General features: G+C 51.5%; 5 protein-coding genes across 5 annotated transcripts; 1 reads left to right on the top strand and 4 right to left on the bottom strand.

Annotated features, from left to right (window-relative positions):
* Positions 1–486: 486 nt before the first annotated feature.
* Positions 487–1332, top strand: PODANS_1_1290 (uncharacterized protein; the record flags this gene model as incomplete). The annotated part of the gene is made up of 3 exons (XM_001912282.1): positions 487–568; positions 624–708; positions 765–1332. The coding sequence occupies 3 exons, from the start codon at positions 487–489 to the stop codon at positions 1330–1332; spliced, it is 735 nt and encodes a 244-aa protein (XP_001912317.1).
* Positions 1333–3319: 1987 nt separating this feature from the next.
* Positions 3320–3901, bottom strand: PODANS_1_1295 (uncharacterized protein; the record flags this gene model as incomplete). Its single annotated transcript, XM_001912283.1, has 1 exon — positions 3320–3901. The coding sequence occupies one exon, from the start codon at positions 3899–3901 to the stop codon at positions 3320–3322; it is 582 nt and encodes a 193-aa protein (XP_001912318.1).
* Positions 3902–4549: 648 nt separating this feature from the next.
* Positions 4550–6172, bottom strand: PODANS_1_1300 (uncharacterized protein; the record flags this gene model as incomplete). Its single annotated transcript, XM_001912284.1, has 1 exon — positions 4550–6172. The coding sequence occupies one exon, from the start codon at positions 6170–6172 to the stop codon at positions 4550–4552; it is 1623 nt and encodes a 540-aa protein (XP_001912319.1).
* A 1454-nt stretch (positions 6173–7626) lies between these two features.
* Positions 7627–8409, bottom strand: PODANS_1_1310 (uncharacterized protein; the record flags this gene model as incomplete). The annotated part of the gene is made up of 1 exon (XM_001912285.1): positions 7627–8409. The coding sequence occupies one exon, from the start codon at positions 8407–8409 to the stop codon at positions 7627–7629; it is 783 nt and encodes a 260-aa protein (XP_001912320.1).
* A 3131-nt stretch (positions 8410–11540) lies between these two features.
* On the bottom strand, positions 11541–12137 carry PODANS_1_1320 (uncharacterized protein; the record flags this gene model as incomplete). The annotated part of the gene is made up of 2 exons (XM_001912286.1): positions 11541–11952; positions 12013–12137. 2 exons carry the CDS (start codon positions 12135–12137, stop codon positions 11541–11543), a joined length of 537 nt encoding a protein of 178 aa, XP_001912321.1.
* Between the last annotated feature and the right edge of the window lie 337 nt (positions 12138–12474).

Here is a 12474-nt window from a genome sequence, read left to right on the forward strand (position 1 = left end):
AGGTACGCGGAGTGGATTAGAAATCAAAACATATGCCTGATGCTCTTTTCGCGTCAGGTTCCGTTTCTGGTAGTTCAGTGCGGTATAAGTGAGTGGGTCCGGTCAGGAAATCTGACGTCATCACAGATCTGTACTCCCACCAGGTCCTCGTTTCAACCGACTGGTAGATGTGCGACTTCGGACTGCAGTGCCGTGAGGGCTTCTCCGGGGCTCCGGACTCTCAAGAGCATTGAACAAATCAGCTGGACATGGTCGGCTACGAGTCAACACAGTGATAGACCATTGTCCGCGTTGTTGCCGGTGCCAAGTACCCCACATGCATGTCAGTTCAAGGGCGAGCCCGTTGCTACCATACCCCACCGCCGTCTGGATCGCGTGTCAAACATATAAACCGCCCCCTCATCGCCATCAGAACCCCGCCAAGATCGAATATCTTTCCTCATATTCTTCCCCCGCATTGCGTAGTCAACTTTGATCCTCGACACAATGGCGAACCAACAACAAGTTATTCTCTTTGACCTTCCCAGCCAGCCCCCTTGCAAGGCTTGGTCATTGAACCCCTGGAAGAGTGAGTCTTGACCCTCAAGATGAAGTTTGACCTATCGTTGACATTATCATTCTAGCCCGTCTCCTCCTCAACTTCAAGAACATCCCCTACAAGACAGAATGGCTCGAGTATCCCGACATCGCTCCCCGTCTCTCCCCTCAGTGCGTCTTTTCCTCCGCTGCAACATTGTCCTTTTCCTTTACTAACACCGCCTTAGCCTGCCGCCTAACGAGGAAGGATCAGCCTACACCATCCCCACCGTCATCCTCCCCTCGGGCAAATACGTGACCGACAGCAAGGTCATTGCTGAGAAGCTCCAGGCCCTCTACCCCACCCCGCACATCGACCTCGCCTCTCCTTACCAAGCCAAAATGGAAGAACTCATGCCGCAGCTTATGAAGAGCTTCAGGCCAGTCTACCTGCCGCTCATTCCCAAAAGCTTGTTGAACGAGAAGAGCCGGCCGTATTGGTATGACACGCGAGGCAAGCTGTTGGGAATGGAGGTGGATGATTTTGGCAGGGAGAATGGCGGGGAGAAGACATGGGGGAAGGTTGAGCCAGTTGTGAAGGCGGTCACGGCGTTGATGAAAGAGAATCCAAATGGGCCGTTTTTTGAGGGGAAACAGGTGGTGTATGCGGATCTTGTGTGGGGGGCATTTCTGATTTTCTTGAAGAGGATGGATCAGGGGGTGTTTGACGAGATGCTGAAGAGGAGTGGTGATAAGGCGGTGCACGAGGCGCTCTTGAAGGGGTTGGAGAAGTGGACTGATAGGGATGACCAGTGAGGGCGAGGTTGAAGATGAAGATGTATTGAGAGCTAGTATCTGCTCAATATCAAAGTCTTCCTTCCAAAATAGCCCCTCTTTTCAAAGATGTTTTTCGCAACGATGCCTTAATGCAATATATAGTGAAGCAGGCCACAGATCGCTTGCCAAGAGAGACAGATCAACCTTCGACAATTTGGCTTCCCCAAAGGCTTTTCGTCATTGCTTTCTCGCCTTCCTCGGTCCATAGTGACTGAGCTTTATTTCTGTGGAAAGGTGGAGCTGGTCTGGGCCCTGCCGAGCTCATCAGAGCTCGATTACTCTCAGATATTAAATAGTCTCAGAGCCCTAAAAAAGACAGTTAAATTAACACCGGTTATACTCACGTAGGCTTTATTTTAACTATTTGGTAGTGGAAAAGATAATGTAGTGGTTATATGTAGCAAGAAAAGCTTGCACTTTCACAGCACCTTTTCCATTACCTAGTAGGCCTACCTGGATACACGTGACGAACCCCTATCCAGAACCTCTGAAAAGAATACTAGTCGAAGGCGCTTCTGAACAATCATGGTTCGGTACAGCTAAACAGTGTACAACAATGGCTTGTCTCAATCACAATAGTCAAGATACCAACGAATGTGACTTGTAATTGCATACTGCGGAACTGTCTATCTACACCGGCCAGTTCCTCCGTATATATATCCCAGTGGATCACCTGGATCACCATGCCAAGCGTGATCCTGGATCACTTCTCCCAGCGTAGGCTCACCATGGATCACCCCCGGCACCTTAGGATCACTTGGATCACCACGCTCCTGGCGCTCCCAGGCGCTCCACTTCCTATTGGTTCCCGTAGCAATTGGCTGGCACCTCCCGTGCTCCACATACTGTTCAACCTGCCTGTTGGCTTAACTGTGACACCAGCACAGAGTAGCACATCCCTACACACCCTTACACAGGCCAAAGCCGGTGCTGAACCGGCCCAGCACCGGTCCACTCACGAAGAAGGTAATTCTCAAAGTCGACATTCGGAACAGGAACTAGGATGAAACCCTTCAGAAGACTAACAAATGTCCAACTTCCGCTCACAAAAAAAACCCCCATGTCTGCCAATCATGCATTTCTTTCCTTGCACTTCTCACTCCTTCTATTCCAATCACGGTCACGAAACCACTCAGTCAAAGATATGTCCAAGTGCGGTCTCGCATCCAGGGTGTTCCGGGGATCCGGACCCACAGCAAGAGTACTTGGAATCTCCTTCCTCAATCTCCGGATCGCCGTGAGCAGAGCAGCGAACAAAGCGACTGGTTGCGAACATGCCTGTTGTTGAAAAGGCAAGTTAGTATTTCGTGGTTGAAGAAAGGTAGAAACAGATGTGTGTTTGTTGTGGAGGTCGCGAAGGTATGAGCTGTGAGCCAATGAAGCAAGCAAACGCCAGACCATCAGATGTGGCGCAATGAGTCTATATATGATATAGTATTCACTCTGGAGAACTGATGGAACTAGGAAGCCTTCTCATCTTCCATCAACCTTCTACCACGGCCTATCCCACTGTGTCGCCATAAATCTATCGTCCCCACATTATCTGACTCTCCAAACTCATCTCCACATACCAGAGTGCCACACACAGGTGTTCTCATCGACCGTTCTCTCCCCTTGGCTGTCAAAGGTCTTCATGCACCGTTGGCACTGGACCTGCTTCACTTCCAGGTTCATCTGGAAGTACTTGGTGGGGGTGTCAGGGACGGCGGCAGCGCGCTTCTGGGCCTCGAGTGTCGCGGCTCCATCATTCAGACTATGGGTGAGAAGGTCCTTCCTCTCCTTGAGTTCGATTCTCGCGCGCTTCAACCCACGTCTGTCGAGAAGCTCGAGCTTGCGCTTGGTTTGAGGGTTGATTGAAGCCAGAGGGGTAACCTTGGGCTGAGCGGTGATGGGGAAAAGAACGCCCGGTTTGGGAACAGGAGAGGAGGGTTCTGTGGTGGAAAAGAATTTACACATCAAGATCAGTTCAGAAGAAGAGGATTGGAGGAAACAAACTGCTGCTGGGGATCTTCGGGGAAGAGCCGGCACCTCTGGTCTTCTTCAGAGCCTTGGCACGACGTGATGAGGGGGTGATGGTATCAGCGATGAGGCTATCAACATCCATCCCGTCGAATGGAGGAGTGGCGTCTTGGTCGGAATTGATGTGGTCGTCAGCCTCATTGGCCTTGGTGTGGACAGCCTTGTTGGTGGTAGGCTCCACGGCAGCGACAGCCTCGTTGACCGTATCGATCTGAGGGATCACATCGTTCTCTTGGTCATGATTGCTTGAGGAGGAGGACGTCCAAAGAATGGTCTCCTTGTCGAGTGAGGGACGCGGGGTGTCACCGGGGGCGTACACCCAGTTGGGAGGGTAGTAGACGGGGGTGGGTTTGCTACGACCACCACAGCTGATTGGGCCTGTGGCATAGTAGTAGCGGTTGTACTTCTCCGCCTTTTCCTTCGCAGCGAGATTGGCGACGGGCTTCTTGTAAGTGAGGTCTTCCTCGTCACGGGGGTAGCGGGTCGAACCTCCGGATTCAATTTCGGCGAGGAGGTCGCTAACCCCCATCTTGAAACTTTGTCGACACAGTATTTACTTGTAATACGAAGGTAGAGACGGTAACACTAACAAGTATTGGATCAAACAAGTCACTCCTTGTGAAAGTATGAACAAAGGACCTCAGATGAAGACCTACGGGAAAAAGTCGCAGGAAAAATTGAGAGGACTAGAAAGGAAAGAAGGAAAATTCGTGGGTGGTGGGAATGAAGGAAATGTGGGGCTTCAAGGCAGCAGACGACGACATGGTCGTGTTTAGCAGGCCGAGAGGGCCATTCAGTGATTGTATAGTGGTTAGTGGGAGCAAGTAGGCCTGTAAGTCCCTGTAGAACTCAACTGCCAGGCTGTGACCGTGACTGTTTGAATCACTTGGGGCTGCCCAATCTCCTATAGAAACACAGGTGCAAGCCATCTCCCTGATAGAGGTTCAGTCAACTACATATTTTAAGCACAGATCATCTTTTCATGACGGCTTTTCTGAGTACATTTTCTTCATCACACTATGTGTACGTCACAACTTTACACAACCCATGGATATAAGATGTCCTTCAGTCGCAATGATAGAGGCCCGAATGATTACTGGATGAATTTCCCCAAAGATAGACAACTGTGATGTTTATTTACATACCAATGAGGTTATTGCCGCTCCAAGCCGAGAATTTACTGCAAGCTCCTCCTCACATCCCTCCACCAACTCTGCTCCTTGCTCCAATCACCACCAATACACCTGGCACCCGACCTCATGGGAGGATTGTCAGTCGGTCCCAAAATCGAATCCATATACTCTAACAACTCCTTCAAAGCATCCTTTTCCCTCTCCCCAAACTCATCCACCAACTCCTGCTCCGGTTCCTTCTGACTAACCACCCTCGACCTCCTCCACTCTTCCCTCCCATCCAAATCATGAGCCACGCACGTCTCCGAATAGATAACACTATTAAAGCTATCCATCCTCTCCGCCTTTTCCTCGTTCACTTCCACCAGCTGCCTCTCCCTCCCCTGTCCCCTCGTCCCATGACCACTCTTAGGATCCATCCTCGCATACATCTCTGCCATATTCACCTCCCCCGATTTCCTCGGCCCCGTCGGCAGAATCTTACTCCACGGCGGCAACGACACCGGCCTCTCTCCCCCAGCAGAAAACCCATTCCCCGCCACCCGAGGACTCATACCATCCTTCCCATTCAAGCTCCTCACCCCACCACAAACCGCACTCGACCGTTTCAACGCCTTCTCTTTCTGCACCCACTCCGAGTCCCTAGACCCCTTCTTCGGACTCTGACTAGGCAAAACAGCCCTTGCATCATCCTCCTCGCCATACCCAATAGGCGACTGCACCAGACGCTGCTGATTCGTCACAGGCGGGTATTTATACTGCGAGAGGAAACTCCCCATCGTCATGGCCGAGTCAGGCGGCGTCTTACCACCCTTGCTCATCACGGCAAGAAAATCGTCGTCTTCAAAAGAGGGGCCGTTCATGTTCCTCTCTAGCCTCAGCGCCAGAAAGGGGGTTTCTGGCTCGACGACGATAGGGGCATCATTCAAGAAGGGGGCGCCCGGGTTGAGCTTGTTGCCTGTTCCGTAGGGTGCAGAGGCCAGAAATGGGGTTTCGGGGATTGGTTCGGCTGGTTTGGTGGATTTGCGACGGTCCCGGCTTTTGCTCCTGCTTCGGGCTCGCTTGATGACCTGGGAGAGGCGGCGGGTGGTGGAGGAGGAGTTGGGGGGGTAGTTGCTGAGGGGGACAGGGGGGACGGGTGGGAGGTCCGGGATGGGGATGGGGACCGGTCTGATGACTGGGCATTGGGCGGAGGATACCCTTTGTGAAGAGGGATCTGTTGCTGGTTTGTGGTAGACTCGTTCGTGTTGGTAGTGTTGGTAGGGGGGTTGATGAGGTCTTTGGGGTTGTCGCTTTTGGATTGATTGGTCCGACGAGGTTTTCTTCAGCGTGATTGCCCCTGGGACGGAGATGACTTGGAGTTGAAGAAGCAAAGCTTGGTGTGAGGAGTTTCTTCGGGGTATGACCAGCGGGGGGAGATTGTCGTGGCGCATTTTTTCCTTTTTCTGCGTGGGCTTTGAAGTCGCATCGGAAAGGGATGACGATGAATCTCGCGGTCGAAGAGAAAAACGGGGTATGCTGAAGCGTTTAGATGGCATTTCGGTTTGATTTGGTCCTGGTGTTCGTGGAACCCGTAAGGAAAGCGGAACTTCAAATTGGGCCCAGTATTCCCCACTAAGCGGCAGGGTCTTTTTATGAGTGTTTATTGTGTCGGTTGTTGTTGCCATTGTGGTGATGTATTCAGGGGTATTTTGGTTCTGCACTGATGCGTCCAAGACTTGGTAGCAATGGGCCACCGGCAAAGCGGCAGAAGGAAGTAAAAAGGGGGGCGGTAGCGTTGATATAACCTTTCACCCGTCCTTTTCAAATCACTCACCAAACGGGGGCTTAGACAAATTCACCCGACAAACGTTGCCCCGACTTGATGTGAATATAGACGGCTTGGTTTTAGTAGGTGGAACGGCTGAGGTAGAAACCGATCAAGAGCCGACAGAGTGGGAAGCGCCACTTTTACATCCTCATCTTGTAATGAGTGTGCGGAGAATTGGTGTGGCTCAGTCCCTTACGATCCTCACTTGACAAAGAACGGAGCCGGGAATATCTTGCGCGCATTAGTCGTGGCGGGCTCTGAGAGGGCCGGGGCACAAGGCCAAAACTAACAAAAAGGCCCATGGGGCTAAGATCAGCCGCGCCCCCGACCGCAATGGCGAATACGCAATGGCAACTCAGGATCCGGGGCAGTGGACGATGACGAGGGAGCCAAATGCACGACGGGAGGTGGGAAATCCGGTTGCTCAGCCTCCTCCGCCGTGGAGCCAACATGTCAGCACTCAACAGCACTTTGACAGATCTTGACAACAATGATATTAAGCTTTGAGTATTTACAATGATTTCTACTTTGCCCTTTACAACTCATTTCTCTCACCTCGACCAGTATTTTCTGAGTTGCTCTGATGTTTATGGTTGGGCCCAACAGTCTGGTCGAGACTGTTGGACCCAAGTGCATCTTGGTTCTTTGTTGGTTTGCACAGCCCCCTTTTTGATCGCCAGGCCGCGCCAGCCAAACCTTGTTTCTACCGCCATCAACCCTGACCCTGAAATGTAATTTTTTTTCCAAATGTGAGATCCGAGTAGTACCTGGGTTGTCGGACCGAGAACTAATGACTTTCTTGCTGTTTCTTGAGTGTCTGTGGGAACTTTGAACAGCCAGTTCTGGGTTGGGCACAAGTCAACTTCACACCAGCAGGGAATCAAAAGCACGGTAAGAAGGCCACAAGCAGCCATGGAACAAGTTGTCTTGTTGGACTATATAAGCAAGGCCAGCCAGTTCTGTTTCATCCTGGCTTCCACCCAGCTTGTCCTCCCCCAAGCTCCATCTCTGAATTCATGACAAAAGAAAAGCCGGCAGTATGTGCCAAGTCGCAGGTCTGCTTCAAGCAGGCCAAGATGTAATAAGCAAGAAAAGGAAAAGTAGGGTATCGTATCCAAAAGCCCACCACGCCTTGCCATGATGTATGCCCGAGAACACCCCGATCCCGCCAAACCAGAATTGTTGTTGTTGTTGTTGTTGTTGTTGTTGTTGTTGTTGTTGAAAAATCACCAACGCCCGTCGCTAAACCAAAATCCATCAAACCCATTTTTCCACCATCTTGAAAGTCGTGCAAAAAGACAAAAACACTAGTCACCACCACACATCCCTTGCTCTTTTCTGCCCAGCGTGGCCAACACCAAGTCCGTTCACCTGTCCGTTATTGGGGCCGTGATTCATCCTGCTGTATCCTCCCTGTCCTCCGGGACCAGTCGGGCTGCCCCTCACGCTGCCTCTCGGGCTCGTCACGGTCGAGCTGGTCTTTCCTCCGCTAGCGGCATACCCGCCATACCCGGCACCCGCGTGAAACCCAGCATTCAACCCCTGAACTGGACCGCCCTGCTGCCACGGACCACCACTACCAGGTCTGGCTTGCTGCTGATGTTGCTGAAGATCCTCCAGGAGATTGATCAACTTCGCCTTGTTCCACAGCCTCCTCACATGCAGCTGCTTCACGTCGTCGTAAGGGTTGGGAGGTACCAACTCAAAGAGGAGCATGCTCTCAGCCCACTTGGTGGCCACTTGCTCGTCCGCGTCGATGAAGCTGAAGGTCACGGCATCCTCGTCGTCGGGTAACCGGCAGGTGATGAACCAGGTGATGAAGGAGGGGAGGAAGAATGTGACTTCCTTTGTGGTAGGGGAGAACTGAGGAGCGCGGTGGTAGCCGCTCAGAGGATTGCTGTGAAGTGTGCGGTATGGGTTGTGGTTGTTGAGCTGTGGGGAGTGGTGTGGGGAAAAGGAGGATGCTCGTTGTTGTTGCCGGGCGTCTTCCGCTTTGAGGTAGGAGGCGTAGGCGGCTGCCACGGTTTTGTGAGAGAAGACGAGGCTGACCCGGTCATCTGTGACCGAGACGTCGACTGATACTAGATTTGGCATGTCGTTGATTTTGATGTGAGTTGTGCCGTCGGTGTTGGTGATATTTGAAGTCGTCAAAATGTCGCAAGGGTGTGTGAGACTGGTGACGTCGGTGTCGTTGTCGTCGTCGATAGTTCGATCGAGGTGCAGCAGCAAAGTTGAATCTTTCTGTTGAAGAGCTCGGTCCAAGCAGTCTGGATCACGATATTAGTACCATCTCGCCTTTTTCCTCTCCCAAAGCTGAGCGGGTGACTCTTTGCCCAACTTGTGCTCTGTTGTGCGATCGTTGCCACACTGGCCAATCGCGTGGCTCCAGTTGTTCGACCAGACCTTCGCTTTAACCTCAAACACGTCTTCTTGCAGCGAGGGAAAAATGCCCACTTTGCTGGCATCTCGACCAGCCAGTAATTCTCCGTGAGAGCTGCCCGCCGAGCACGCTATGCTTCTTTTGTTGCTAGCTTCGAAGCCTGCTGGCAGTTCTGGCGCTCCATTGATGCCATGAGCCCACCCACCACAACGACAACAGCTCCATTGTCAGTCGTCAATTACCAGAGTTTCAATCAGGTATTAATGGAACGGCTGGCCCCCTCTTTCTTATTTTTCTTCTCGAAAGATTTGCTCCGAACCTGATGCACGGCACAAGATGAACCTCCGAGGGGGCTTTGGCGACGGCACGTATCTGGTTCTTGACGCTCATTGCTCGCTGGTGGTCAACGAGCTGATAAGGGGCCTCAACCCACGACCCAACACGTGGAGCAAACTTACTCTTTGTTCTCTTCTCAAAGCCCAAAGGTTTAAATTTCTAATCCATAGTGTCACAAATCCTCGAAGTCCATGGAAGAATGGTGAGTGTTGAGCTGGCCATTTGGTGAGCCTGAGTGGGGTAGGCGCCTGAACATGCAGCATCTGGAGCATTGAGACCCGAATATATGTTGCGCGTTGAAGGGACAGAACAACACAGCCAGTCCTCACGTTGGGAGTTGAGGAGACTCGAAGAGTAGGCAAAAAACGCCAGCAATGCTGGAGAACTCAACCAACTCTGGGAGTTTGGTTGTCCTGTGCAAGGAACACGCGGGGCGCCGGTGAGGTTAGGCTCCACCTGTTCATTAAGTTCATCGATAAACGTCAGGAAGCTTGCATTCTGGGCTGTCATCGTTCTTCGTGCCTGAGACAGTCAGATAGTCACATGAACCAAAGATAAGAAGTCAAAGGTCGGTGCTGAGCGGTGGGCTCCAGCGAAGACAAGTCTCACCGGAGCCGGCCGAGTCTCGGTGCCTGGGACTCGGAGTTTTCAGAAGATAGCGCCGATCTGCTCTGCTCCATGCACCGATCGTCACGGGGTATTTATTTTACACAGTATTGCTCTTCCCGGACACGTGGGGCGAAAAATTGCTTGTGCAATTTAATTTCGACCTTACTCAGTTACTACCCTTTAACTACCAAGTATTTTTTTTTGCTAAATCTAAAGGTATAGGTTTATTCTTAAGAAGCCTTTAAATACTTTGAAATTTTTCCAGATTTTTAAACTTATGATTGGTGGCTATTTTGTCGTTAAGTGTAAAATTATTATTGAGATGTCACAAGCGATCTTTCGCTCCACGTGCCGGACATCCCGGATGTCGATTCCGAAAATACCTCATCACCGGAGAAGGCTCCGACGGTGAAGCGGCGAACTACTCGGTGAACGTCAAGCTGAGTCAGCTGTTCCTTGGGCACTCTTCATGACAATCCAACCCAATGAGATTGTACTTAAAAATCCTCTGTCATGAATGGTCCAAATACTTTGCTCACGGAGGTGAATCGGGTTCTCTGTGCCAAGGTTTCTTGAGACGTCGTCGGTCACCAAAAGTCATCGTCCTACACATGCTGGCACAGAAATACGGTACGTAGTGGTGTGGCCCAAGTGTAGAAGAGATGATGCCGAGTCGGCCCAAGATATTTATTCGGACCCATCTGCCCCGGACGATCAAGAACGTACATGATTGTCCTCCTGACCCTCCATCTCAGCCTATGATCCTGTTCCGCTGTCGCATGAGGAGGGTGGTAAGACGACGCTTCAGCTGCGCGATCTCGGGGTTTCCTGCAGGCAATAAATGCAGCGTTGACAGACAGACAAGGCGGCATTTTGACATTTCCGACTGTTTGATGGATGGGTCATGCGACAAGGGAATTCCATCTGATGAAGAAGGAGGGGCAATCTCTTCTCCAAATCGGAGCAATGCGATGAGGGATGTGACGTTAGATGCTACCATGTCGTTGTTAATGTTGTTTTATCTTTCCAAGGTGATATTTTGCTTTATCTTTGGCATTCTTATTTTCTTATCAGTTAGGATCCGAGTTGGGCAAGAGCGACGTTGGAAGAAGAGGTTGGGGCTTCGCTCTTGGCTTTCCGTTTTCTTCTTCGTTGACGCAAGAATTCAGCTAGGGCGGCAGGCCGCTTGGCGGTCTGTGCTGAGGCGTGGGATGCTTCCTGCCCTATCTTTGCTAGCGCCATCGGAACTGTGGGCCATCAAGGTTCTCACTGCGCGGGGCATTGTTTGATTGACATGACAGATGCAAGTCACTGCTTGACAGCAATTTCTAGATAGAAGGGATCCCAGGTTCTCAGGTCTGGAGTGAGATTTGTGAAAGCTTCTGGAAGGGGCATCGAACAACATGAGAGTCGAGTGCATTTTGTGGTATTCGTTAGCAGGCGGCGACTTGATGATGGTGGAGCCGCCGAATCAAGATCTCAGGTTCTTGACGTTGTATCAATGCTCGTGAAAAATAGACTGGAGGCCAAGGGCAGCCCCCTTTATCAGATCTTACAAAATTCTCTGTCATGTCGGGTCAGAGTCTGATATCATGTAGTTCCACAGCTTCTAGACAGGTTTTCTACCAGAGGCATCCAATTGTGCAGGTTCACACCTCAGTGAAAAGAACGAAAGACATTTCGCAAGAAGTGATGTTGAACCATTATATTGTAATATTATTTAAGTATTTGAACTATCTGTCTTTCCTGCTAGATAGGAAGCTTGTTCAGCCAATCCTGACAGCCCAGCATCACTGGCGAGATGTCCTCTGCATCAAACTTTGTTAAGGATTACAAGAGATAAATGATACATGTCAAAATACAGTCGGTGACTATTTGCTGGTATTTACCCCCCCTAAACTTAGAGAACCATGGCAACGATGGCAGCAACACCGGCGGCAAGGCTGAGGCCAGTGATCTGGGCAGCGCCAGCAGTCGAGGTGGAGGAGGTGGTGGCGGCCTCGGAGTCGGCGCCGGTGTTTGTAGTAGTGACGACGATAAGAGTGGACGAAGCAGTACGATGACCATCGCAGTGCCAGTGATCTCCATGAGCCTCACATCCATATGATTCGGTAGGGCTGGGCTTGATGCTACCAGTGCCGGGAGCATCAGTGTGGTCATCCTCATCGTCGGTGTGGTCATGATCATGGTCATGGTCATCACCATCACTGTCGTGATCATGGTGAGCTGCACCCGTGGTGACTACAGGAGCCACGCCAGTGGCCGTCCCGGTAGTCACGACAGCATCGGTGACCCTGGGTCCCTCACAGTCCCTGAAGTAGTGAGGTTAGTATGCCTTCAGGCTTACAGCACTAATTAAAACCAAAGCTTACCAGTGGTCATTGTGAGGCACACAGCCGATGGACTCGGTGGGAGATGGTCCAGGATCGGCCGTGGTCTGCCCCAAAGCGGTGGACAGAGCACCCAACAGCAAAGCGGCATACGTGACGGCCTTCATCTTGGCTTGCGGTGAGTCTTGGGGTTTGGGTGGACGGACAGGTGAGACTGAAGGTGTACGGGCGAGATGGGATGGACCGGATGCCTCTCTGCGTTATAAGACGGTCTTTAAAGCGAGGTAATACAGCCAGCCACAGCCAACCATCCCATGTCACCATGCCACCCTCAATGTTCATGCGCTGCCCCAGTGCCGCCCATCACCTCACCGAAACTCCCATGTACCCAGTCAAAAATAGGGACTGCTGCCGTCATTCGAGACAGCATGGCAAGTGGGACGGCTGGCATCAGATGAATTTCAAACGAACCATTGGCCGCGAAGTGGTGCCGTTCGCTGCCAA

Source organism: Podospora anserina, chromosome 1 (genome assembly GCF_000226545.1).
Source record: "Podospora anserina S mat+ genomic DNA chromosome 1, supercontig 1".
NCBI classification, from domain to species: Eukaryota; Fungi; Ascomycota; class Sordariomycetes; order Sordariales; family Podosporaceae; genus Podospora; species Podospora anserina.